Source organism: Daucus carota, chromosome 7, assembly GCF_001625215.2.
Source record: "Daucus carota subsp. sativus chromosome 7, DH1 v3.0, whole genome shotgun sequence".
NCBI lineage: Eukaryota > Viridiplantae > Streptophyta > Magnoliopsida > Apiales > Apiaceae > Daucus > Daucus carota.
The window spans coordinates 12,087,996-12,113,241 of NC_030387.2; the positions used below are offsets into that span (position 1 = coordinate 12,087,996).

Sequence of the window (25,246 nt, forward strand, 5' to 3'; positions counted from 1 at the left end):
AACCATATATGCAACTGAATTCCTGATTTCAAGTTCCAGTTTTCAAATGTCATTTTCGACCTCATATTTGGAGTCCACATATATATATCGAAAATGACATTTGAAAACTGGAACTTGAAATCAGGAATTCAGTTGCATATATGGTTGCATATGCAACCACCGTATTTTTGAAAAATATTTTCAAAAAGGTAGTATTTTTGAAAATATTTTAGAGATTTGAAAATAAGATTGGATAAGGTAGTATTTTTGAAAATAAGATTGAAAAAACAATATACAAGATAATTCCCCAATTTTTTAATATCATACTGTAATATATTTATATAGGTGTTAGATTGTTTATTAATTTATTGCTAGAATTGAATTAAAAGATACAAATTATTACATATCAGTGCTAGAATAATAACATAATAAAAATATTTATAGACACATCTGATGCTTATAATGTGCTACTCTTGTATTTGTATCAGAAAGTCGCTTTGGATTAACCCGATTGCTTGTACTATGTGTCTATGTCATAAGAATCATAAGAGTTATTAAATAGAGTATATGCCAAGATTCTACTGATTTAATTTAGAAACCTGAAAATAGCATTTGTATTCCCCCAAATAGGTATATTTAAGCAATTTAAATATTTCATGCATTTTCGGTTTTTCAACTTTTTTGGACATCAGTCCGAAATTCGTTTTCCTGGTTATGTGTCCTCTGGATATTGAAATATGAATTAAATTTGTTAGAAGAATATGTTTTCTTTCACAAGATTAGAAGAGGGTTGAATTCTGTTAGATGTATATATAGAGAATGATGAAATGCCAAACCATATAATGAAACATCTTAATTCACTAAAAGGTAGACGAACTTTTATACCACTGAACAGAGTAAAGGCACCCCGGGTTGTTTATCTACAGAGCACAGATAAGATACCACTTCTGAAAAAACTGAATTTCTTGCCCAAGTTTAAACTTGCATTCACTCAGGTAGGATAGGACAATGATTTTATTTAGTTGACATTCTACTAATCTTATGAGTTCTCTGTTATAGAAATTTCCTTATCAGAGTGGAGCAACCCATGATCAATTTTTTGCTAAGTCTCGAATTGCATGGAACTTGGGATATGGAATTTTTGTAATCGGTTACGAGGAAAGTGTTAAACTTATAATATTATTCTCAGCAAGATGAATATTTTGTAATCATTTTCATAATCTGATTCATGGTATCTACAGCAGATGAAATCGAAAATGTCAAATTCCGTTGTCACTTTAATTTCTTTTATAATTATAAAGCCAAGCAACGCGGGCGTAAATACTAGTAGGCAAATTGGGTGTGAAGCATGTTCTTTGAAGATTTTAAAAGTCTCTCTACACTATGTTAAGAAAATTATCCAAACGAATAAGAAAGCTATTTTGGAAAAAGAAGTGAAGTTGCAAACAGATAGCGTCTCAACCAAAAAATATGTTATGATCGACACAGGAAAATATATCACAAAATGAAGACTAAATAGATTGAATGACAAAAGAAAGAAAGACACATATCCAAAAAAACATGAGCCATAAAATGGTTTAAATTTGTATAAATAGTACACGGCTTACTTGAATCATAAGGCCAAAGTAAAACATATCTCTTTTTCTCAGATACGTATATATCTCAATATATAAAACTTTATATCCAAAGGAATGTCGAATATTCATACCTGAGTTTAAACTTCGCATAAAGGCATACTTGCGATAACATTTAATTATGAATTTCCACTAAAATCCATCTCTATTATTTTCTTGTATGAACTGCATATAAATATAAGTACACAAAATAATATATTCTAACACATTTTAATAATTTATATAATCATTCAGAAGCCACTAATTCAAAAGGAGATAATTAATAAAAGAAAAAAAAGATAAAGGCAATAATCAGAGAAAAGAGAGAGTTCACAACATAATGTTTAATTCAAATTTCAAAATCGAATCTTATACCTGATTGGTAGAATCAATATGCCTTACATGTAATTAAAGGAGTCTCACGCCCCTTCTTCCACATATTAAAACTTGTATCATTGAAAGAAAATTAAAAACATCATCAATCAGGAACAACTAAGAAATAAAGAAAATAGTGATAATAGATTCAACCATTATTAACATGACGAACATATCACACACATACATAAATATATGTAGAATATATAAAGCACATAAACATACACACAAACACAAAAGAGCTTTACATAGAGATGATAATAAAAAATGGAGAGTATGATGGAAATCAAGAATTTGAATTTGAAATTGAAATAGACTAAATTGATGGCAATTAATTACATGTATATATTGATAATCATCTTTATCCAGAATTTGAATTGCTAATCACGTGAATAGTGGATCTTTGATTGATCGAATGACTAAGGTGCTGTTTGGGGTTGCTTTAGCTGTCAACAGCAACCGTAGCTTTTTGCACAAAAGTAGGTGAAAAACTGTTTGGTAAATCTAAAAGTTGTTTTTCCGAATAGCAGTTTTTAATTGAAAAGCCGCTTTTAGAAAAAGCAGTTTCTCCCATACTTTTAAAAAATGCTGCTTTTCAACGTTTGTAAGAAGATGTTACAGATTTCACTATCAAAATCTCACAAAAACTTTTTTTTCTATAACTCAAAATAAGCTTATATAAAAAAAATAAAAAATTATCAAACAGTTATCTGATTTCGACAACAACACTCTTTCTAACCGCACAGCAATATGTAACAGCACTCTCAAATAGACCCTAAAGATAGAGTTAAGGATCGAACTAATAGTTGTATGAACAGTATGGTGAAGGCGCGTGTAAATATTGGAGGTAAAATGGCATCGGGTAATTCTGAACAGCTTCAGAATACTTCTTTTGAGAGACCTACAAATATACATTCAATCAGACTTCAATAAACTATGACAAAAAGGTCCTTCAACCACAGTATATTCAATTGCCAGGAATTGTAAGAGAAAAAATCACCTGATAAACAAGTCGTCGGAAAGCCCTACGCGACTTCTCTGAACCTTCATGACACACAACGATTTCCAAACTATGAAGAGAAACAAAGATTGAAGATTCATCGAATAAGTAAAAAGATCTTGAAATCGAGATATTATTGATAGTAATTTTGAAATTTAAAAATACAATGTACATGATTACCTGTTCTTTCCATGTTTATGGGTAGATTAGGGAGATTGATTTGCAAGCACTGAATGTATTCAAGAATATGTTGCAGACCCGGATAGTGTAACCCAGTGTTATTAAACACGATATGCGCACCGAAGCGCAAAGGCCTGCTGGGGCATAAGCGCAACGCGCAACGCGCGGATTCATCGAAAACATGTAAAATGTACATATATAGACGTATATATTGTAAAACATTATATACTTATAGATAATAAAACATTAATAAACAAAAGTCAGTTATCAAAAATCATAATGCAAGCAGGATACAAAAATTTAAAGCCTAGAATAGTTTAAAATCTAAAGACAGAGTGGCAAATAAATGTGAAATTATCCACTAAATCACTAATCATTTTCTTCATCTTCATCAATATTCACAAAATCATCTTCTTCTTCACTATTTTGATTTGGATCTTCAACAAATTCAATTTCTTCTTCATCCTCGTCCTCATTCTCAATGATTGCTTCATCAATCAAACGTCTTTTAGATAATGATCCCAAAGTAGTATGTTTCCCTTTTGAGGATCCCACCAAGGCACGCGACCTATTATAATATAGAATACACAAATAAATATATTTCAAGTTAATTTTTCAGAATTTTAAGCGTTAGGATTAAATCTACAAAGTCCTAAGTGTTAAATCTGACCTAGTAGAGTAACGAGCCTCTCCGGCTCCGGAGGCAATTTCAACATCTTTGTATGTTAATCCATCCTCTTTGGAAAAAACATACTCATTCTCATTATTTTCACCATCTTTGTCAAAACTTCCAACCAGCCATTCATTGCTTTTATCAATTTCATTTAATGAGATAGGATCAATGATGTTACGAAGTTCATATCTACGCTTCAAAGCTCTATTGTACTTGACAAACACCAAATCATTCAACTTTTGTTGTTCAAATCGGTTCCTTTTTTGTCTAATAGCCAGTGGCAAGCCAAACAATCCTTCTGCTCTCTTGTATATCTCCAATTGCTCTCCGATTTTATCTTGCACCGAGACATCTGCAATCATTCGTTCAATGCATTTGTACAATCCAACTGAGACCTCTTTATCCTTCTCAATCTCGGGATTTTTGTAATAAAATTCCGGATTAAGATAGTAGCCAGCAGCGTGTAAAGGCTGATGCAATTGAATATCCCATCTATTGTCAATAATGTCATAATATTCTTGGTATCTCGCCTCATTTTTGTTAAAAGCATCTGCAATTGCCTCTTTGGCTCTATCCATAGCCTCGTATATGTAGCCCATAGGTGGTCTATTCTCTCCATCAACCAACCGAAGAACACTTACAAGAGGACCAGCCACTTTACATGAACGAACGACACTATTCCAAAAACTAGGCATCATCACGATACTAGCAATTTTCTTTCCATTCGGTTCCTTGTAATAGGGGCTGGTAATCCATCTTTGTGAAGTGAACATCCGAAAAAGATTTGCCTTTTGCTTACGGATCCTAGACAAAGTGAGAAAGGCAGTGGAAAATCGTGTCTTTGCTGGCCTAACTAACTCTTTGTGTGAAGTGAACTCTCTTAGCATATTCACCATCCCACACTTTGAGTATATAAAGGAGTTCAAAGCCATAGCATTATTGATGCAGTTTTTAAACCTTGGAATGTTGAAAATGTCTTCCAAGATGAGATCAATACAGTGTGCTGCACAAGGTGTCCAGAACAAATGAGGATATCGTATTGTCAACATCCTACCTGCTGCCTTGTTATTAGAAGCGCTATCCGTGACAACTTGAACCACAAATCAGCTGTCTTTGCAACAGCAGATGCATCAACAGATTCAAGAAAAAAGCTACCTCGCGGAGTGTTAACTAAGAAATTGATAAGAGTTCTTCCGATCTTCCCATCCATCACACATGATAGAACAGCCACTCCTCACCCACTCTTCTTCATGTAATTTCATCAAAGTTCGTGTCTCCTCAACCTCGTCTTTCAATAATGGAACTTGTACTTCATGGTAGCTAGGTGGCTTCATTCCCGCTCCATACTGCCCTTGAGCTTCAACGTACACCGGAAAACTCAGATAATTAACAGCATTAAATGGAATTCCAGCATCATACATCCACCTGGAAAATGCTTTACAGGCCCTCTTTCTTAACTCCTTTCTTGCTGTGTCATTTTCATCTATCCTTGGTTGCACACCCTTTCTTTTCTTCACTACAAGCTCCGGATCAGGTGTCATGTAAAGATCCATAGGACCCTTAACCTTCATTTTTGTAGAACTCCCAGCAGATGGTTGAGCAGATGGATGATAGCCTCGAGGTTGTGTAGGACATCCTGCTTCACCATCATTATCAGAAAATTCAGGTTCAAAATCATCTAAATTCATAGTATCTTTTGATTTTTTTTTGATTCCATGAAAGCTATCACTTCCTGCCTGACTTCTTCAGATACTTTTGTGCAACCTTTAGCATTTCTTCTCCCTCCCATGAGATGCTCTTTCATTCTAAATACTCCACCCGTTGTAACTTTGCCACAAAAATTACAACGGAGTCGAATGCTGTTCCCTTCCACTACTGCAGCAGAATATTTCCAGGCCACATCCTTTGATTTATCACTCATCTTGCTGAAATCTAACCAAGAGCAGAAGAAAGAAAAGATGTATCAACTAAAGAAAGCAGCCCAGAATCAGAATCGGTGAAAGAAGGAAGGAAGATGTCTATATATATGTATGTATATAGAAGAATAAGAAGATAAGGTATATGTATGTATATCCTATGTAATTAAGAGAGAGAGAGATAACTATCAAAGAGAGTCCAGAAGAAGAAAGAAAGGATAATTAAAAGAAAGATAATTATCAGAAGAGAGTCCAGAATAAGAAGGGAAGTGTAAGTAAAAGAAAGATAATTACCAGAGAGATCCAGAGGAAGAAAGAAGTAGATTTTCCCCAGGTATCTTTGTTTCTCGGCCGCTGAGCAGTGCTTTTAGGGTTTTTTTATGACCCATGTCTATTTAAAAAGCTTAGTCAATGGCCCAGTCAAGCTAGTCAACAACCCAGTCAACTATTACACAAAAGCGCGCTTTTTTTGCGCTTCTCGCATCTCGCTTAATCCCTGGAAGCGCAGAAAAGTGCTCGCATCATTGAACTCGCATCGCATATACTAAGCGATGTGCATAAGCTGCGCATAAGCGCGCTTCTCGCTTATGCGCGCGCATAAGCGCGCTTTTAACAACACTGGTGTAACCTATTATTTTCCGGTTATATTTGTTAAATGGGTGAGGAAAATGGGTTATATTAGTTCAATATGCTTGACATGTGCGTAAAATTTAGGAATCGGGTATAGCACTCATTAAGTATATATAGAATACCCGTTTTTTCCATGTTTATGGGTAGATTAGGGAGATTGATTTGCCAGCAGTGAATGTATTGAAGAATATGTTGCAGACCCCGATAGTGTAACCGATTATTTTACGATTATATTTGTTAAACGGGTCAGGAAAATGAGTTATATTAGTTCAATATGCTTGACTAGTGGGTAAAATTTAAGAATCCGGTATAACACTCGTTAATAATATATTGAATATAGATATAGCATAGATACAGATATAGATGAATATTCTTAATGATTATATTCACAATGATACATTAATGAAAACAGTAAAATTGATTAAAAAAAATTAGAAGGGGTCTAAAGTTTCGGTTACCGTTGCATCAGTGAAAAAAAGTTTTGTAAAATCAAAGTTGATAAAAACCTACTTGAGATTCTCAAAGTCACAAGAACGGTTGAATGGTCTTGCGATTTTATCAATTAAAAAGAGACTTCTGGAAATATTGATTTTAGTTTTATCATTAATGATTTTGTATCTCGAAACACTTGTAGAACTCATTTTCTATTAATTGTCAGATTATGTATTAAATCATGTCTTAAAAGAATTATTTCTACTTTTTCATAATATCCGTTAATAAATATTTGATGATTTTAAATATTTTCAAAAAAACTGAGGGGGTCTCAATTTATTTTTTTAGCCTAGGGTCCTGCAATGTTCACGATTTGGCCTGTTGGTACCTCATATTTTAATGTCGGTTAAAGTGACGTCCTTAACATTTTTAGCTTGATATGATAATAAAGTAGCCATATATTCGGATCTGATATTGTAAATAGGATGTGTTGAATTTCTTGGTTGTAAATTTTTGACGTATTTTAAGCTTTTAAATACTTTGATCGTAGATAAAAAGTTGATGGGCTGCACTGCCATAGATGAAGATGAAACCTTAACAATCAGCAATAATAAATTAAAGCGATCAAAAGTAATTGGTATTGAATTTAGAAATCCTAAAATAAGACCTCTGATCAAGGTACCCACAATACGGTGAACAAGCAAAATTATGCTAAAACTGCATCTTCGTTGCCGAAACCTGTTCATGCAAGAACTGAATCATCGTCCTACAGTCACACAAGGGTAAGGTCTACCACCCTCTTCATTTAAGTTATAAAATTATTTATTTGAACTGACCCTCTCTTAATATCCACAGAATGTAGATCATACATTCGAAAGGATGACTCATTTGGAAAAGTTGTAACGGCTACATAAACTTTCTTAAGAGAGTGATAAACCAATTATGATTACGTGCAACTTTAAAAGTGATGTGGACAATGTTTGGCTATTTTTGATATGGAGGGGGATTTTAGTGAGTAAACTCCGTGGAAGTCTAGATCAAGGCTTTGAATGATTTTAAGGATAAAAAGGTGAAATTTTGTTCAGCACTGCTAATTAGCTGATCGTGGGATAAATGTACCTTAGGGTATAATGTTGTAAACTTTGACATCCAGCATGACTACTATAACTATACGTGGATAGTCCTAAAGGCAAGGAGCACAATAATTTTCATTAACGAACATACTCCAAAGAATTCTATGCTTGAGCTCTCTACAGATGAAGAGATCCTAGTCCCTCAGTTCATTATAGATATCAATGAAATATGCGGCTCAGGAATAATGAGTAGATTATCAGAAAAAGAACTCTGGATGATGTGAAGCTCCAAATTCTCTCTGATGTTTGTTTGTAGAAATTTTTTAATTTTCATATTGATTTCATTTTTAGAATTTCAATACTTTTATGAACATACTCTGAGACCATAGATTTCCACTGTATTCAGAATATGGAGTAAGGTCAAATTGACATGAGTATGTGCACCACATGTTGACATTTAATACCCTCACGGTTGGTACCAAAATAACGTGAATCTTATTACAATTTGTGGTCTTATGTATAATTCTTTTCCTTCTGTGATTAGGGAGTGATGTCTATGAGCTAATTTTAATCCGATTTTATTTTATATAAATTTGTTCTTAAACAGACTTCTATAATAGTAGTGCCTTATGATTGGTTGGAATTCTCTGATTGGCTATGGAAAACTCAACCTTCATACAGTACCATGTTCCTGAAACAAATTCTACCAAGCACAAATGTATAGGGTTAAATATCAAAGTGGTCACTGAAGTGGAGGTCATATATCACTTTGCTCACTAATCTTAACGGGGTCTCATTTCAATCATTAAAGTCACAATAAATATCAATCAAGTACCTCCAAATTTCAGTTCAAAGAGTAAAAATATTATTTTTAGAGTTTGACACATTACTTTTGAATACTACCACGACCAATTAAAAGGTTATGACTTCTAGAATTTATGACAATCTATTTAGATTTTATCAATTTTATTTACTATTTATTTTTAATTAAAACAAAGAAAATATTATTATAAATAAAAAATAAATTGATAAGTGATTAAAAGGAACTCACTCCTTCTCAAAATGAGAAAGTGAGCTTAGAACCTATCTTAAGTTCTATAAAATCTTTCAAAGCAAAAAAATATTTGTCCGATGGAGTTAAAGTCTGTTTACTAACAAAAAGTTAAGTAATGTAAATAGACATGAAAGTCAGTGAAAAAAGGATGAAAATGTCTCACATTGACAAGTTAATTAAAGGTCCATCTATATTCCTTTATAAAGCACTCAAGCTTGTATGCTATTTATTTTTATAATAAGGTAAACTTGTCCCACATCGAAAAGATGTGAGCACAAGGTTCCTACCTCAACTATATATTGAGGTCAAGGGATGCCTATTAACTATTAAATCGAACTTGGCTATTTAGTGAGGTTCGATTAATAATTGGCCGATTAATATTGTGCTGAAAATAATTCAAAAATATATATTGGAACTGAACGAAATTTTACTAAAAGGAAAAAAATATAATAATATTCTTCAAATACATATAATCTATGTATTTTCATATAAAATGAAGCATGGATATTACATCAGATGCTCATTCTGCTTGGGATACCATTTGATATACAAATCTACACGTCAAAGTTACATGTAACTGTCACAAGAAAATGAAATACTAAATCGAGAAACTGCTACAACTTTGTGAAGACTACTAGAACCTTAAATAATTGAAAGAATATACACAATGCACTATACAAATTTACAAGCTAAAACCCTAAAATATACACCATTCTTCCATTCCAAGTGCCTCCTCCAGATGCAACTGAGAATTCTATAATACATTGCTACTAACACCTGATTCCACATTTTCTACATTTGTTTTTATGATCGGGTTGGAACGGCTCTTCGACATAATAAAGTTTCCGCTTTGATCTTGTGTGCTGTATGCCGTCAGGCGTGGATCCATCAGAATTCTGCATCTTACCACATCATCACAGCCCATTTGCACTCCGAAGTATTTTAGGTGGTCTAAAATGCTGTTCCCTGATACTGACCTGCAATTTGCAAGAGTAATCAATTACAAAAATCAATACCAGGTAGTCGATATATTTTTACTACACTGTTGTTCCATTACTTGATAGAGCAGAGTTCATGAAACATCTAAATCTTATTTTGAACTTCTAATGAGAACTCTGGATATAGATGACATAGGAGGTCTTTTGCAAGTCCACAGTTTCATAGTACCAAATATTTCATATACTAAACATGAATTTATAACAAATCTCTGAGCCAAAACTGTAGGCAGTTCTCTACCTGCTACAAGTGGGGTCTTCTCCAGAACCATCGCAAACTTTCTCAACTGTGTAAACTAGACTTCCAAATCCAATATGATAGAGCCACACCTACAATATATAGAACAGGTATCAATTGTCTATTAAGATAAAAAAAAACATGCTAATACTCCAATCAGATATACAAGAGTGCAAGAGTCTTCGAGTCAGAGCTATATACAGTTAAAACTCAAGACATATATATTAATCTAATTGCCTCAAATATATGCAAGAACCCAGCTCAACTTGACCTCATTGGTATGTCTGAGGTTTGCCTCAAATATATGAAAGAACCCAGCTCAACTTGCCCAACTTTGTATGTCCTAGGTTCATGCACACAACTAGGATTCTAAATGAGCTGAGTTGGGCAAAAGCTAATCAATGTGTGCTCAGCACAGCTTTAGGAGTCAGTGAGCCTTGGTGAAGTAAACTACAAGGCTATTAAACTTATCTTGGTTTCTCAAAAGCCTGTGCAAGCTCAACTAAATTTCAGCTTAATTAGAAAGACTTATGTAATCCTATATACATACACTTGTGAAAAAAAAATCTTTTGAGTAAACAAAATATTCGGACACAACGGCGGCAGGGGTAGTTTATAAAAGAGAACTTACACATTAGGTGTAAACAAAACTGGACACGTCTGGAGCACACTTCAAACCCATGAGTACCTTATTTGGTAACTACTTCTTTAAAAAATACTAGCTTATAACCAGGGCCGTCTAGGACTTTTTTGAGGCCCTGTGCTGACTTTAAAAATGAGGCCCTTCCAAATAACAGAAGAAAATTTTAATATATTTAAAATAACAAGATATCATAAACAAAATTAGACTACTACAACTGAAAAATTGTTTGTTTACTGAGTAGTTAGACTTAAATATGTAGGTGGCCATGTGAGATTTACTGCTTGTACAGTATACTAGTTTGTGAGGAGAAAGAAGGAATAAGAAGAGACCTGCATGGCTGGGTGTTGGGAGTTGAGAATTGATTAGTGTTTAAATGAAATAATGGTAAAAATTAAAGAGATATTAATATTATATTATATTTATCATGAGTATACTAAAAGATAGAAAGAAATAGTCATAAATTGGGGGCTCTAAATTTTCATGGGCCCTGTGTTGTTGCACTTGTTGCACTCCCTCAAAACCGGCCCTGTTTATAACCCGTGCAATGCACGGGCGGTTAACATATTTGTTATTTTATTGTATATATTTTAAATTTTCCTAATTTTATTATAAAAATAAAATTATGATAGAATAATGTGGTTAAATAAATATTTTATTCAACAGTTGAATAAATTCTTTATAGTTAAGTCCGTCAAATGGCTAATTAAAAATTAGGTCGAACATGTATATTTTAATAAGAATGTTAAAATATTTTTTTTTACATGTTATAATTTAAAGAGGCCTATAAACTCATATATAAACTAACCAATCAACCTTTTAATATTTCGTTATTAATAATTAATAACATGATATAAAAAATATTATAATTTAAAGAGACGCATGAAACCAAATACCGACCCATCATACTAACCTAAATTTAAAGTTTTGGTTTAATAGATAATAAAAAATATACTATAAGAGCTCCGTGGGTCGAATACCAACCGATTCACCAAACTCAACTAACTGACCAACCAACCAGCCAAACTTTATATTTTCGGCTTTAATAGTGTAATAATATATAGTGTATAATAGATTTGTAATATTTCTTTTAATGTGAGATCATTAGAATATTTAAAAATAATGTTATGAATGTATTTTGGTTGAATAATATCACATGTTATTTATTAATAATTATATTTAATGATATTATATTTTTATATTTATTTCGCCCGTGTTAATTGTAAAATCTCAGTTTTTTTAGTTAGAAAATCTAAAAAGATAATGCGTTTGATTTAAAAGGTAATTACTATGTTGCTCGATATTATTTTGGAAAATTGAATTTTTTCAGCTAAAATATATATATAAGATAATTTATTTTGGTTAAAAGAATAATTGGTTATATAGATAGGCTCATACTTCGGGCTCAAGTACCTACCGCCCGACCAATATAATAATACTCCCTCTATTTTTTATTATTTGACGCTTAGACTTTTGGCACACATCTTTACGTATAAATATGTCCGTATTTATAAAAAGATAATATATTTTAGATAAAAAAAAGTAATTACCATGTTTCTCAATGTTATTTTAGAAGATTGAGTTTTTTAATCAGAAATATAAAAAAGGTAATATATTTCAATTAAAAGGATTAATTGGTTATATAGATAGGCCCGTACTTTAGCCTAAATTAAAATGAATAATTTGTTATATAGATCAGCCCTGAATAATTGGTTATATTGATAGGCCCATATTTTGGCCCAAGTACCGACCTACCAAATTTTTAATGTTTCGGTTTTAAAAGGATTAATTGCTTATATAGATAGGCTTGTCCTTTGGCCTAAATTAAAAAGAACAATTGGTTATATAGATAGGACCAGAATAATTAGTTAGATAGATAGGCCCGTATCCCATACTTCGGGCCCAAGTACCGACCGTCCGACCAATATAATAATACTCCCTCTATTTTTTATTATTTGACGCTTAGACTTTTGGCACACATACCATACCATACCATACGTACTCAGTATTCCCGCTTAGAGCAGGGTCTGAGGAGGGTAAAATGTACGCAGCCCTGCCCCTACCTTTAAAGTAGAGAGGCTGTTTCCGTGAAGACCCCCGGCTTAGTGCACAATAATTAAACATCTTTACGTATAAATATGTCCGTATTTATAAAAAGATAATATATTTTAGTTAAAAAAAGTAATTACCATGTTTTCAATGTTATTTTAGAAGATTGAGTTTTTTAGTCAGGAATATAAAAAAGGTAATATATTTCAATTAAAAGGATTAATTGATTATATAGATAGACCGTACTTTAGCCCAAATTAAAATGAATAATTGGTTATATAGATAGGCCCAGAATAATTGGTTATATTGATAGGCCCATATTTTGGCCCAAGTACCGACCTACCAAATTTTTAATGTTTCGGTTTTAAAAGGAATAATTGGTTATATAGATAGGCTTGTACTTTGGCCCAAATTAAAAAGAATAATTGGTTATATAGATAGGCCCAGAATAATTGGTTAGATAGATAGGCCCGTATTTAGCCCAAGTACCGACCGACCAAACTTTTAATGTTTCGGCTTTAATAGTATAGTATAGATATATACATATACAAGATCCTATTCGCCAACATGACAATAGCTCATAGGGCTTCTTTGACTTCAGATTGGGATACTTATCCCGGACCAGACAAGCAAGAACACGTAAAAAGGACACGTGAATTTAGCATGACATTTTACTTCTATATAGAAAAGATAAAGATGTTTTATAATATCACCTCTCTCGGGAAGTGGTGGTAAGTCTTCTGTGGGAAATGATAATAATATGGAGGGAGATGAGGAACCATGTCATGCTCATTTGTTACTCGTATGGTATTAGGCACAATTTGGCTAAAGTAAGACGAAAAGGCTGCATTGCCGATGCGAGGTTGTCCAAATGTCATAACTTTAACATTTTGCATTCCAAAATTGACCTGATAATACCAAATAAATGGTTAATAATTAATAATCCAGCATCAACAGTAAGAAAATAACAGTTTTTCTAGTGTGTGCCCAAGGGCACATGCTAAGAGAGTGTGTTTTCTTTTTTTCTTTTTTGTAAGAAAGAGAGTGTGTTTTCTAGTTAAGTTATCAGTACATTAAATGTAATGGTGCTTCTTGTGTTCCTTTATGCTGTTATAGTCTCTTTATCCAATGCTATAGAATGACCACAAAATAAGCTATACAACAATCGCACAAGGAATAGTCATTGCCGTTTTTTGAAAGTTTGAGTTTCCAAAGAACTGCACAAATGTCCATGCTACTAAACTAGATTACTAGAGTAAGTAGATACAGTAAATGTTGATTATCATGTGCCCTGAGGGCACAAGTTAGGCATCCCGTTTAACAATTACTAGTGTATGAAAAACCTTAAACCCGTAATATCATAGAACACATCATGTATTTCGGATATAGAAATTACCGTGAGGTCCAGTCCACAAAAAGCAGCCATAGCCCCTCCCATTGAATGCCCTGTCACCATAATTTGAAGGTCTCCATATAACTTTTTCGCACTATTGACAGAACTTATGATTCCAGGGCGTACTGTTGTGTTGTGGTAAGCAGAATAAAAACCATGATGCACCTGAAACCAGAAAAAGCATGACATTAAAGATTATGCATGGAACTAAAAGTAATTGCATATAACTACTTTTATTGTATCACGAACCATTGCATCAGAGACATCAGGATAATTACAATCAAGCTGCTTCCAGTATAGGTCTGCAATCCAGTTCTGTATACTGCAAAAGAAAATTCATCAAATAAATAGAAATATATGCTTAAATTAATATTAAGCCCAAATGTGCATGGAACTATACAACACATATTTTGCTAAAACTTATGAGATTGTTATTAACCTGTTTTCCTGAGTGCCCCTAAATGCAATCACTATAGCATTCAGATCCTTCGCTACCCCAACAAAAGCCTGCACAACATACATAAAAATTAGGTTTTAAACTACATTGTGGGTGGTGATATCTCTTGGAGGACAATCAATATCTTTTCTTCATAAAACAGATATGAAGATGCACCTGGAGGCAATGTTCGACATCAACAATCAATTCTATCATTTCAAATCCCTGTCACACCACAAAAGGAATAGTCATTGCCAAAACCAATAACAAAACTAAAGCAAGGAAAAGAAAGAATTTTGACGATGCTGATGGTAGATCCTTAAGACTTTTTTGGACAACTGAACATGGTTATTACTAATGTCGAGTAAAATACCTTGGTGAGACCATTACATCTTGAACATGTCCAGGTAAAAAGTTCTGTTAAATCTGATATGTACACCTGCAAGAATAAAATATTCTTAAGAACCCTCTAAAAAGACGTAAAAAATTTTAAAATACCTCAAAACTTATATTTTCAGTTATTAGAAGTGTAATATACTAATATGTTACTAACCGCAGACGAATACTCCACAAGAATCCTGGCAAGAGTGTGGTTGTATCTAGGCAAATCATACTTCCTATGTGCCTTAAATCCTGTATCCAAGTAAAAACTCAACTTAGTTACTACCGCATTGTCCCGAAAGAAACTTCAATCTCCAAGATTCTCATAACTAACTCCCAGAATACCAAGACAAACACTTTTTATAGTCATTCATTAATTACACAATCACTATCCTTCTACAGGAGATGGCTCGAAAACACACAAGTAGACTATTATATCTCTCTATTTTATCAACAATACCAACAATGTAATCGAAAACAAAATATGGGCATTCACGAAAAATCGGTCCCTCCTGATCACTCAAGAATTCAAGATTGCAGTTACTTAAAAATTAGCAAAAAGGCTACAATATATACTCAACAAATGCACTTAGCAATAAACATTAGCTATTTAACTAAATAAATATGTATACCTCTGCCAGCAGACAATACAAACAAGCTCAAAATAATCACCATGGTCAACCACTTGCTTCTTTCCATTATTTTTGGAGCTGATTAACAGCTGATCAACCTAAATATACACATAATTAGGGCAAAAACAAAATTAACTACAAATTATGTGCAACAAAAAATTATAAAATAAAATAAAATCCGAACCAGGTAGACCGTGGGAATCGGTGAGCTGCTGGCGATAATCTTCCGGTGATCGTGAACGTCTCCGGTGAGATTACCGGCGAGAGAATCAAATTGAGATGTTTTTGTTATATACAAGAGAATGTTAAATAGTTGAATTAATTAGAAGAGGATAAAGTATAGGATTTGTTTTGAGATTTTTGAAGTGAATTGTCTTGAATAGCCTCGGGTTATGTTAAGAAGTTAATTTCTGAAGGGGCGTTTATGAGATTTAGGTTTTTTTGTTGGTTTTATATAAGAAGTGTGTTCTGGACTCTTTAAACTGAATAACAAGATATTGTTGTAAAAATTTAAGTTCGAATATGGACGCATGGACGGGTGATTCGTATCAGCATATTCTTTGTCATATTCGGGTTAAGAAAACAATAATTTTAAATTTTGAAATATTGACTACATTAAAATATATGGTAGGAGAATAAATCAAGATGAATGCTTATTTTATTGGGCAAATTAATTTACAGGTCCTTGAACTATTAACGTTTTATTGTCTAGGTATCTGAATGCTTATTTTAAAAACTCCAAATTGGACCATAAATTTAGGGTTCTTTATCGAATTTAGTGACCTAAATTTATAAGATTTTAAATTGAACATAATTTTAGAAAATTAGTGTCATATGAGTGTCGCCAGCGACTCAAGTTTCAATTTGACTACTTGAACTTTGAATTTGGATATCACTAACACTTTCAAAATTGCTTTGATCTGTATGAAACTCAGGAACCCTACTTAACACCGTTAGAATCTTTTTGACAGAAGGACTTAGATCAGAAAACAGAAAAGTTAAGTGACCTGAAATACAGAATCTTTAGCTCAGGGACCTAGACAATAAAACGTCAATAGTTCAGGGACCTGCAATTTAATTTTCCCTATTCTATTTTAATTAGAAAATGAATGCTTGATTTATTTGCAATTAAAAAAGAGCAAATGAATACTTGACTTCAATTCTAACCACAATATTAAATAAATATAATATATAGATATGTGATTGTAATAATTCAAAATATAATAATATAAATGACGGATTTAGTATTTTTGAGATTTCTGATTAAAACAATGAGATGGATGGAGAAATATTCTAAGAAAAATATTCATAATTTTGATTTTTTCGTCGAAAATTAATACGATGAGTAAATCGTGTGGTTAACCTTAAAGTTAAATAAGAGTTTATTGCTATAGAAAAGTAGACAAAACTCTATTTTTCCTGAAATAAACTCTTATTTTTTGTCAAATAATAAATACAAAACACATTTTTTAATATTTTTATCCAAAAAACTTATAAGAATATACACCTTTTAGAAAAAAATAAAAGCTTATTCTTTCGAATAAGTGATTGCTAAACAGGACCATGAAGTGGTCACTGAAGTGGAGGTCATATATCATTTTGCTCACTAATTTAATCGGGGTCTCATTTCAATCATTATAGTCACAATAAATATTAATCAAGTACCTCCAAATTTCAGTTCAAATATTATTTAGAGAGTTTGACACATTATTTTTGAATACTACCACAACCAATTAAAAGGTTATGACTTATAGCATTTATGATAATATATTCAGATTTTATCAATTTTATTTAGTATTTATTTTTAATTAAAACAAAAAAATGTATTAATATAATAAAAAATAAATAATAAATAAAATTTAAAAAAATCTAAATATATTATCATAAATAGCAGAAGTCACAACCTTTTACTTGGTTGTGGTAGTATTCAAAAATAATGTGTCAAACTCTATAAATAATATTTTTACTCCTTGAACTGAAATTTGGAGGTACTTAATTGATATTTATTATGACTTTAATGATTAAAATGAGACCCCGAAAAGATTAGTGGGCAAAGTGATATATGACCTCCACTACAGTGACCACTTTAATATTTAACCATGAAGAAAATGTATGAAAGTCTAACAGTATGTATTGATGCAAAAACAGTACACCCAAACAGCCAAAACAAAACCAATGTGATGCTCTGAGGATCAAAAAATCAACATTCTCATTTCATAGCATCAATTCTACCAAGACCCTAATTACATATAAGTTTACGATGTTACACCACATTATGCAATGAGGTTAAAATGACCATAAATTACAAAATAACCTTCCTCCAGGTAAGGTCTGTCTTTAGCTGTGTTTTCTTTTCTTTACCACATTCAAGCCAAGCTGGCACAATGTACTCTATAGGAGTAATGGCAATCTTCTATCTGAATGATAACCCTGCGAAACAGGCTATACAAAGTCACTCATTTGTAGCATCAAAGCTATCCATTGCGCCACCCTGCTTTTTTTCTCTCAGATTCTCACCCCAAACTTTTGCCTCTGCTACTGCACGTTCTCTATCTAAATCTCGATTCCTTGGTTCTCTAGTTCTTCCTGCACTAACAGGGCTATCTCTTTGGGATTCGGTGTACTCTAAGTCATCTACAGCCCATCTCCTCCCAGACCCACCACTGGTTTCACCGTTTCGGGAATTTGTCATCAGGTCTCTCTTTCTGAAATCAGGTGAGTTCTTGTGTGTAGTAGGGGAACCGTTATGACCTGGACTATCTACAGCATCATGGGTGCTCCGTCGATCCCTGCTCCTTGGAGTAGATGAACCAACTCTGCTGCTTTGAGACACAGACGCATTTGGGTCATAAGCTTGGGACGCTAAATAAGTTAAAGCAGTTACTACATCCCCAATAAGAGGTCTTGTGGCAGCTTGCTCTTGCAAACACATTGCTGCAACAGCAAGAGCCTGATAGAGTCCTCGCATTGGATAACGACCTTGCAATAATGGGTCAGCCATCTTGGGAAACTTCCTGCGATCCTTAAAAAGCGGTCTTGCCTACAAACAAATCCATGCCCATAATACAGAAGAAACAAGAAATCAGATATTACTTGGTGTCGCACATGATGTATTATCTCAAAATCATTATATATAGTGCATCACTATTGTAGAATCTACAAAAAGATAGGAGTATATTACTTACCCATGCTACAAGGTTATGCTCTCCATGAGTCCTGGCATTGTCGATAGCTTTTCGTCCTGTTATAAGTTCTAAGAAGACAACTCCAAAACTGTAAACATCAGATTTCAGTGTCAATTGACCAGTCATAGCATATTCAGGAGCACAATAACCATAGGTCCCCATAACCCGTGTGGAGACGTGAGTTTTATCACCAACAGGACCCAGTTTTGCCAATCCAAAGTCAGACAACTTCGGGTGATAGCCTTCACCAAGAAGTATGTTGGACGACTTTAAATCTCTGTATATTACAGGAGGGTTTGCTTTGTCATGCAAATACTCCAATCCCTTTGCAGCACCAGCTGCAATCTTCATCCTTGTATTCCAGTCCAGAGGCTCTTTGTTTGGCGGAAGATCTTCAAACAAGTACCAGAATGGCTAATCAGGAAGTGTATTAACACTTAAAAGTATGGTGTCTCCCTATTATATGTAGGGAATTAATGAAATGAAAGAGTAAATGTGTATATAATGACATAACATTTCCAATCTTTTGCAGAAATACCTTGTTTAGATACTATTATACTATTATAATGACACAATCTATTATGCTCCTTGGTATGGAAATAACGCAATTAAGGTTTAAAAAAAAAATATATATATATATATATATATATAAGTAACTCTTTTGTGAGCATATGTTCTTATTTTTCATCCTTTCCTCCACAAAATTATACAAGTTTAAGTTTGAGTTCAACTTGAAATAAAATGAAACTCCTTTGTTGAACATATGTGCTCAATTATCCTAAATAAATAGTTCGCACTCTCAATTTCACTTTCTTCTTTCATTCTTATGTTCGACCCTTGATTTTCTTCATATTTGTCAATCCTTTCCTATCAACAAAACAGAGTGCCAAATATTGCATAGTGCATGTAACATCAGTGTTACATACTACTGTATCTTATTAGAGACTTAAATCAATCTAGACAAAATTCGATAACCCTACATCTTATGCACTTAAGAAAAGCTCAGGACACAGGCTTCTACTATGTAATATATCCATACACAACAAACTTAAAAAGTACAAAGCCCCATCATTCCCACTAATATTGAACTTGATAGGTGCAAAATTTTCACTTATGCAGTATGTAGCTAGGAACTTTCCAGTGACAACAAGATATTAGTAACCATATACATTAAGCTTGTAAATCTCGTAGAAATTGTGCGTTGGCCAAAGTTGCATAGATATACAAGTAAACCAGGTACGAAGTATCATTATTGCAACTAATGGTAAACTTAATCTACGTCAAAATAATCAGTTATGCAGTATTTCACGACAAACGTTCAACAGTGACAACCAGATATCAGTAACCATTCACATTACATTTGCGGGTAGCACAAATGTTGTGCATTGACCAAATAGTAGGGAAATATCATGAAAGCTGGAAAACGTAGCTACTTTTATTATAAGGAATTATTAATTCCCAGACTATTGATTAAATTGCTCGCTAAATTAAATATTCAAGTCACTGCATTACCTAAATTTATGATAGAGTAGGATTAATAAAGTACTCTCAAATGAAATAAAAGAATAATTTTGTAAAGAGACCATGGGACTATTCTGGTGAAGATGATAAGATACGATGGAGATGATACCCCTCCAGTACTGCTTAAATAAAAAATAATGTTATTTTCCTCAACCAAATGAGTGTGCAGTTCGAAATAAAACTTAAAAGATTATAATGCAAGAGAAGGTCATAAATTGGGTTGTTATCAACATACATGTAATATTCACAGATCATAAATAATATGTACAAGCATATTCTATATGATATGATATAATGTAAAATATTCACAAGTGTATCATATATTTGTATATCATATCAATGTCAACCGGCCTTTTTTTTTTTTTTTTCACTTTTGGAGTTGTAATGATTAAGGTTGTAAATTTTTATCAAATTTATGATTTAATATTCAAAAATATCCAAAACACCGCAGTCATCATGAGAAAAACATGCGGGGATCTAAATTATAAACATATAGAAGAGTTTGAATATTAAGAGTCATCATTCTATGCCTCATCATAGATACAATTAGCTAGCATTTCTGTACTGATATGAAATTCTTGTGCACTATTCCACTAAATTAATTATAAGCATCTTGATTTCATAGTTAGACACTATGGACTACTGATTCTTACGATTTATTCTGTTGGTAGCAGAAATACCCCTTAAATAGCCATAATTCTTGTTACTAATATCTTATCAAGACCTTTACTAATGTTACTTTAATATATCTATCCTTTACTAGTTGTATTTGGGTATTATGCAGGTCTGATTCATTTCGAATTAAGATGGTCCAAATTACTTTAACCAGACATGTTCATTCAAACCAGGTGTGGCCATGTTCATTCAATCCAGGTGTGGCAGGCCTTGCATTTGTAGCTGCAGAATGTGTATTAAGGAAGTTTAGAAAAGACTTTTAAGGAGATCAGATTGGAAAAAGGATCATGTGTATCAGGATAGTTGTGTTTCCATACTGACCTCTATAAAATATCATAAATTTATAGGTGTATATGTAGATGGATAACTCTTGTATACTGTATCGACAACTTGTGTTGACCCAAATATTAATAAGCTAGCATCTCTTGCATTGTCTATTAGATGTGAGATAAGTGGAAACAGTAGGTCTACTAGCAAGAACTTAAATTTTAATTATAAACTGATATCTTCAGTTTATTGTTAAAATATATTTACGACATAACTTCTACTAAAAAGGTATTCCCATATCTGTGACACTAAAAAATGATAACCAACATATTGCATATGAGAATACGACCATTTAGCCTGTAGCCAATACAATGTGCTAATAGAAGGAAATTGTGCACTTGTAAACTAGGAGAACATAGGTATATGACCGAATAGATCCAAACTACTGATGTTACAGCAATGTTAAAATTACTCAGCCACAGTTAATTTACTATAACAAGGGCCATGAGACATATTAGGCATATTGTAACAACAAGTTTTGCGTGCTATCTAATCCCAGCAAATAAATAGAATGACCAGGAATGAATTTACTATTTAGATTGTACATCAGAGCAATCAGTAAATGGTTGATGAATTTAGAAAGGCGGGAAGGAAGCAAATGAACCATATATGTCCGAGATAAAATTGTTTAATGTTTTCAGATGCAAGATCTGAATGCAGTACAATTACATGCTAGTAAAAAGCATATGCATACACATGCAGTAGTGATTCCTGTTGTCCTAGCAAAGATGCATATGCCAAGTCGCCAATGACACCGGACAAATTGAATTGGTTTACTCCACTCAGGTGTTGTAAGTTTAAAAGGTGTGTTTCCTTTTGACACTTATGTTTTAGGGCATCATGCGCTAAACGCGGTTGCCTACTAACACACCTCTAGCTATTTGTAAAAGATATATTTCAGGATTAGACACGGTGAAATAAAATATTGTTTAGCAAGTAAATTTCAATGTAACATCAGATATATGCAAAAGATCACAAGGAAGAAACTCAAAGATAAGGTATGCCAGCCTAACCATGTAAATGATCCTCTAGTGATCCCAATGGCATAAATTCATAAACAAGGAGGCGTTGATCCCCATCAGCACAATAACCTATTAAGTTGACAAGATTCGGATGATGTAAAAGGCTGAGCATTAGAACCTCCACTAGAAATTCTCTATTTCCTTGAAGGCCATTCCGATCAAGCTGTTTTACAGCAACTACCTGTAGATGCATTAGTTTAAACAGATATAGCGAATAACATACAATGCTTAAATGAAATGAACTAAAAGCTTATACACATAAAGGCAATAACTTATTACCTGTCCAGTACTTTCAAGGCGTCCCTTATAAACATGACCAAACCCACCTTCACCAAGTAAACATTCTGGCATGAAATTCTTTGTTGCAGCTGCAAGCTCTCTGAATGTAAATGTCTGTGCAGCAATATGGGGTGTTGGTACATCTTTCGGTAGGGGTAGTTCCTTCTTGGGATCAAAACCACCTCGAGATTTAGTATTGTCTACAAAATGAGAAATATCACATATCAGATGAGGTAATTTTATTCATGGAAAAACAAAGTTAATGGCAGATAAAATTTCTAACAGGTATACAAACATCATTACAATTTTATCATTGATAAAACCGATTTAAAATTCCTTAAAACACTCTTTCATCACTGACAAAAAGTCCAACTGAACGAGTAAAAAGACAATCTTAATGTTCCATTCATTTGGATAAAATTGCAGGTATAGATATAAAAGCAGAATGCGGCATCATCCATAATGTAGACTTCTGCCATAAAGTTAAACTAAGCAAAAAATCCTCCAATACTTCTTTATAATAGATTAGAATTAAAATCACCTCTGTTAGTTCAAACTTTAAAGCATCTAAGAATGATTGATTATAGAATTCAATAACATATAGAGTTAAAATAAAATAGTGAGGTAGGTCTCTCGTACTAAAAAAATTAAACCCTCAAGCATTTATGGATATATACCCTCAAGATTAAAGTTTTTAAAAATGGATGAGCTACATAAGTTAACTACTAGAAATGAACTATCACAGTCTAACAATCACAGTGAACCAGATAAATTTCATTAACACCTAACAATACATTATCAAACACTCAAACCCAAAGGCACAAACTAATCAAAATTTAATAAACCTAAGCACACCAACCAATCATAAACTCCAAAGCTCCTATAATTATAACAGCCAAACACAAAAAATCCAAAAGATTGAATCTTGACAAGAAAGGACTTAAATTACCATTTAGCAAAAAAAAAAAAAGGACTTAAATTACCTGAACCAACTCTAGTCATGTGATAAGACTGAGGTGCAGAACCTTCCTTAAAAGAGTCTTTTTTTACCACTTCTTGCTCTCCATTTTTACCATCATCTTCTGATGATCCAAAACATGGAAAACACCCCATATCACAATCAAAAAACACTATATACTCAAACCCTTCAAGAAAAGCCTGTATATATAATCTATAGATACACAATCACTTGTATGCAAATCCTCAAAAAATCCAAACTTTTAATGTCAAGAACTCAAATTTCTGAAATTGCAATCATGGGCAAGTTCTTGGTGATCCCAACTAGCTCAAATTCAAAGATCAACACCAAGTTTTATCACTAAAGCAAATCAACAAATGCTATAAAAAAAAAGTTATATGAGTAGAAAATTATACAATTGTATAATTCTGTGTTTTATACAGCTAAGATAGTATTTATATCATTGTATAATGTATAAGAAAGACTAATTATATCTTTTGTTTATGTTTGAATGAAAGGAGAGGCTAAATTAAAGTGGAATTATGTGGAGAAAATGTTGCAGAAATTTACGAAAGTTGCCACTGTACTGTTGATTTTATGAACTTATATTTTGCATTAAATCCCTGAAAATCCGCACAAATTACTGCTGGGGGTATCAAGAATAAAGAATTAAGCAAATGTTAAGACGGTACGTAGGGGATATTATATTACATTGTCCGAAGTTGGACATTCCAAACACACTTTTCGGTACAATTTTGTAATTAAAATTTACTGTGGGTGTCCAATTCATTTTCATACTATTTTTATTTGGTTTAATTATCGAATACGTCCTGACAAAACAAAAATATTTATCAAATACGTTATTTTGTGCATCCAAATATATTAAATAAGTTGCTGATTATAATATTGATTCCACTGGGTTTACTCATTTAAAAATTTGTATCAAAATTATCATGTTATCATTAGTCAAAATCTTAAAAGTATTATATATTGAGTTTCGTACATATTTGTGGATGATGTTACATTCAAATGAAAGGTTACGAGTTCTATTATTTTAGATAATATTATTAGATTTTTATCAACTATTTATTTCTAATTTTTTGACTGTTGTATTTGATTTATTAAAATTCATAAAGTTAGCTCTTAGATTATGAAATTTTGTTTATAAGAAAATTTAAAATAATTAAGTGATACCCTACTAGAATTTACATAAACTATAGTATATTAAAACTGTACTTATAATAAATCTATTAAAGTTTATTAAACTTAAAATTAAACTTTAATAAAGTGAAGATTTTGAAGCTATCATAAACTTTAATTAAACTTATTTTCATATAACTTTAATCTTTTTTCTTTGAAACTATAATTTTAATCTTTTTAATAGTACAAATTGAATGATATTAGGATCTGATTTGTTGCATGATTTCTTGTAGTAAATAAGAGGAGCTTAGAAATGAATATTTTAAAACAATAAATTATAAACTTTGACCTCTTCTCTTTTGAACAGTTTGGCTGAATAATTTAGAGTTTTTTTTCTTATCTCGTTTCAGTTGTTTTATCTTTGCTAATTGATTAACTAAACTTAAAAGA

General features: G+C 32.4%; 3 protein-coding genes across 3 annotated transcripts; all 3 read right to left on the bottom strand.

The window, feature by feature from the left end:
* Positions 1-3,516: 3,516 nt before the first annotated feature.
* LOC108194708 (uncharacterized) lies at positions 3,517-4,752 on the bottom strand. Its single transcript, XM_017361658.2, has 2 exons — positions 3,818-4,752; positions 3,517-3,715 (listed from the first exon to the last, which is right to left on the bottom strand). The coding sequence occupies exons 1-2, from the start codon at positions 4,750-4,752 to the stop codon at positions 3,517-3,519; spliced, it is 1,134 nt and encodes a 377-aa protein (XP_017217147.2).
* A 4,598-nt stretch (positions 4,753-9,350) lies between these two features.
* LOC108196252 (lipase) lies at positions 9,351-16,061 on the bottom strand. Its single transcript, XM_017363452.2, has 11 exons — positions 15,874-16,061; positions 15,690-15,787; positions 15,230-15,309; positions 15,050-15,115; positions 14,854-14,901; positions 14,680-14,747; positions 14,490-14,562; positions 14,244-14,405; positions 13,561-13,755; positions 10,162-10,250; positions 9,351-9,902 (listed from the first exon to the last, which is right to left on the bottom strand). The coding sequence occupies exons 2-11, from the start codon at positions 15,754-15,756 to the stop codon at positions 9,680-9,682; spliced, it is 1,071 nt and encodes a 356-aa protein (XP_017218941.1). The 5' UTR covers positions 15,757-15,787; positions 15,874-16,061; the 3' UTR covers positions 9,351-9,679.
* Positions 16,062-17,881: 1,820 nt separating this feature from the next.
* On the bottom strand, positions 17,882-24,159 carry LOC108196251 (serine/threonine-protein kinase PBL27). The gene is made up of 5 exons (XM_017363451.2): positions 23,682-24,159; positions 22,699-22,898; positions 22,411-22,600; positions 18,875-19,266; positions 17,882-18,729 (listed from the first exon to the last, which is right to left on the bottom strand). The coding sequence occupies exons 1-5, from the start codon at positions 23,809-23,811 to the stop codon at positions 18,142-18,144; spliced, it is 1,500 nt and encodes a 499-aa protein (XP_017218940.1). The 5' UTR covers positions 23,812-24,159; the 3' UTR covers positions 17,882-18,141.
* Between the last annotated feature and the right edge of the window lie 1,087 nt (positions 24,160-25,246).

Excerpts from the sequence above, each read along its gene's own strand:
- LOC108194708 (XM_017361658.2), bottom strand. The coding sequence starts at position 4,752 with ATGGCTTTGAACTCCTTTATATACTCAAAGTGTGGGATGGTGAATATG. Across the intron at positions 3,716-3,817 it reads GAGGCTCGTTACTCTACTAG|GTCGCGTGCCTTGGTGGGAT; the intron begins GTCAGATTTAAC and ends ATATTATAATAG.
- LOC108196252 (XM_017363452.2), bottom strand. The coding sequence starts at position 15,756 with ATGGAAAGAAGCAAGTGGTTGACCATGGTGATTATTTTGAGCTTGTTT. Across the intron at positions 15,310-15,689 it reads TGTATTGTCTGCTGGCAGAG|GATTTAAGGCACATAGGAAG; the intron begins GTATACATATTT and ends ACTTGGATACAG. Across the intron at positions 13,756-14,243 it reads TTTGTGGACTGGACCTCACG|GTCAATTTTGGAATGCAAAA; the intron begins GTAATTTCTATA and ends TGGTATTATCAG.
- LOC108196251 (XM_017363451.2), bottom strand. The coding sequence starts at position 23,811 with ATGGGGTGTTTTCCATGTTTTGGATCATCAGAAGATGATGGTAAAAAT. Across the intron at positions 22,601-22,698 it reads GCCTTGAAAGTACTGGACAG|GTAGTTGCTGTAAAACAGCT; the intron begins GTAATAAGTTAT and ends ATGCATCTACAG. Across the intron at positions 18,730-18,874 it reads AGCATAACCTTGTAGCATGG|GCAAGACCGCTTTTTAAGGA; the intron begins GTAAGTAATATA and ends ATTTGTTTGTAG.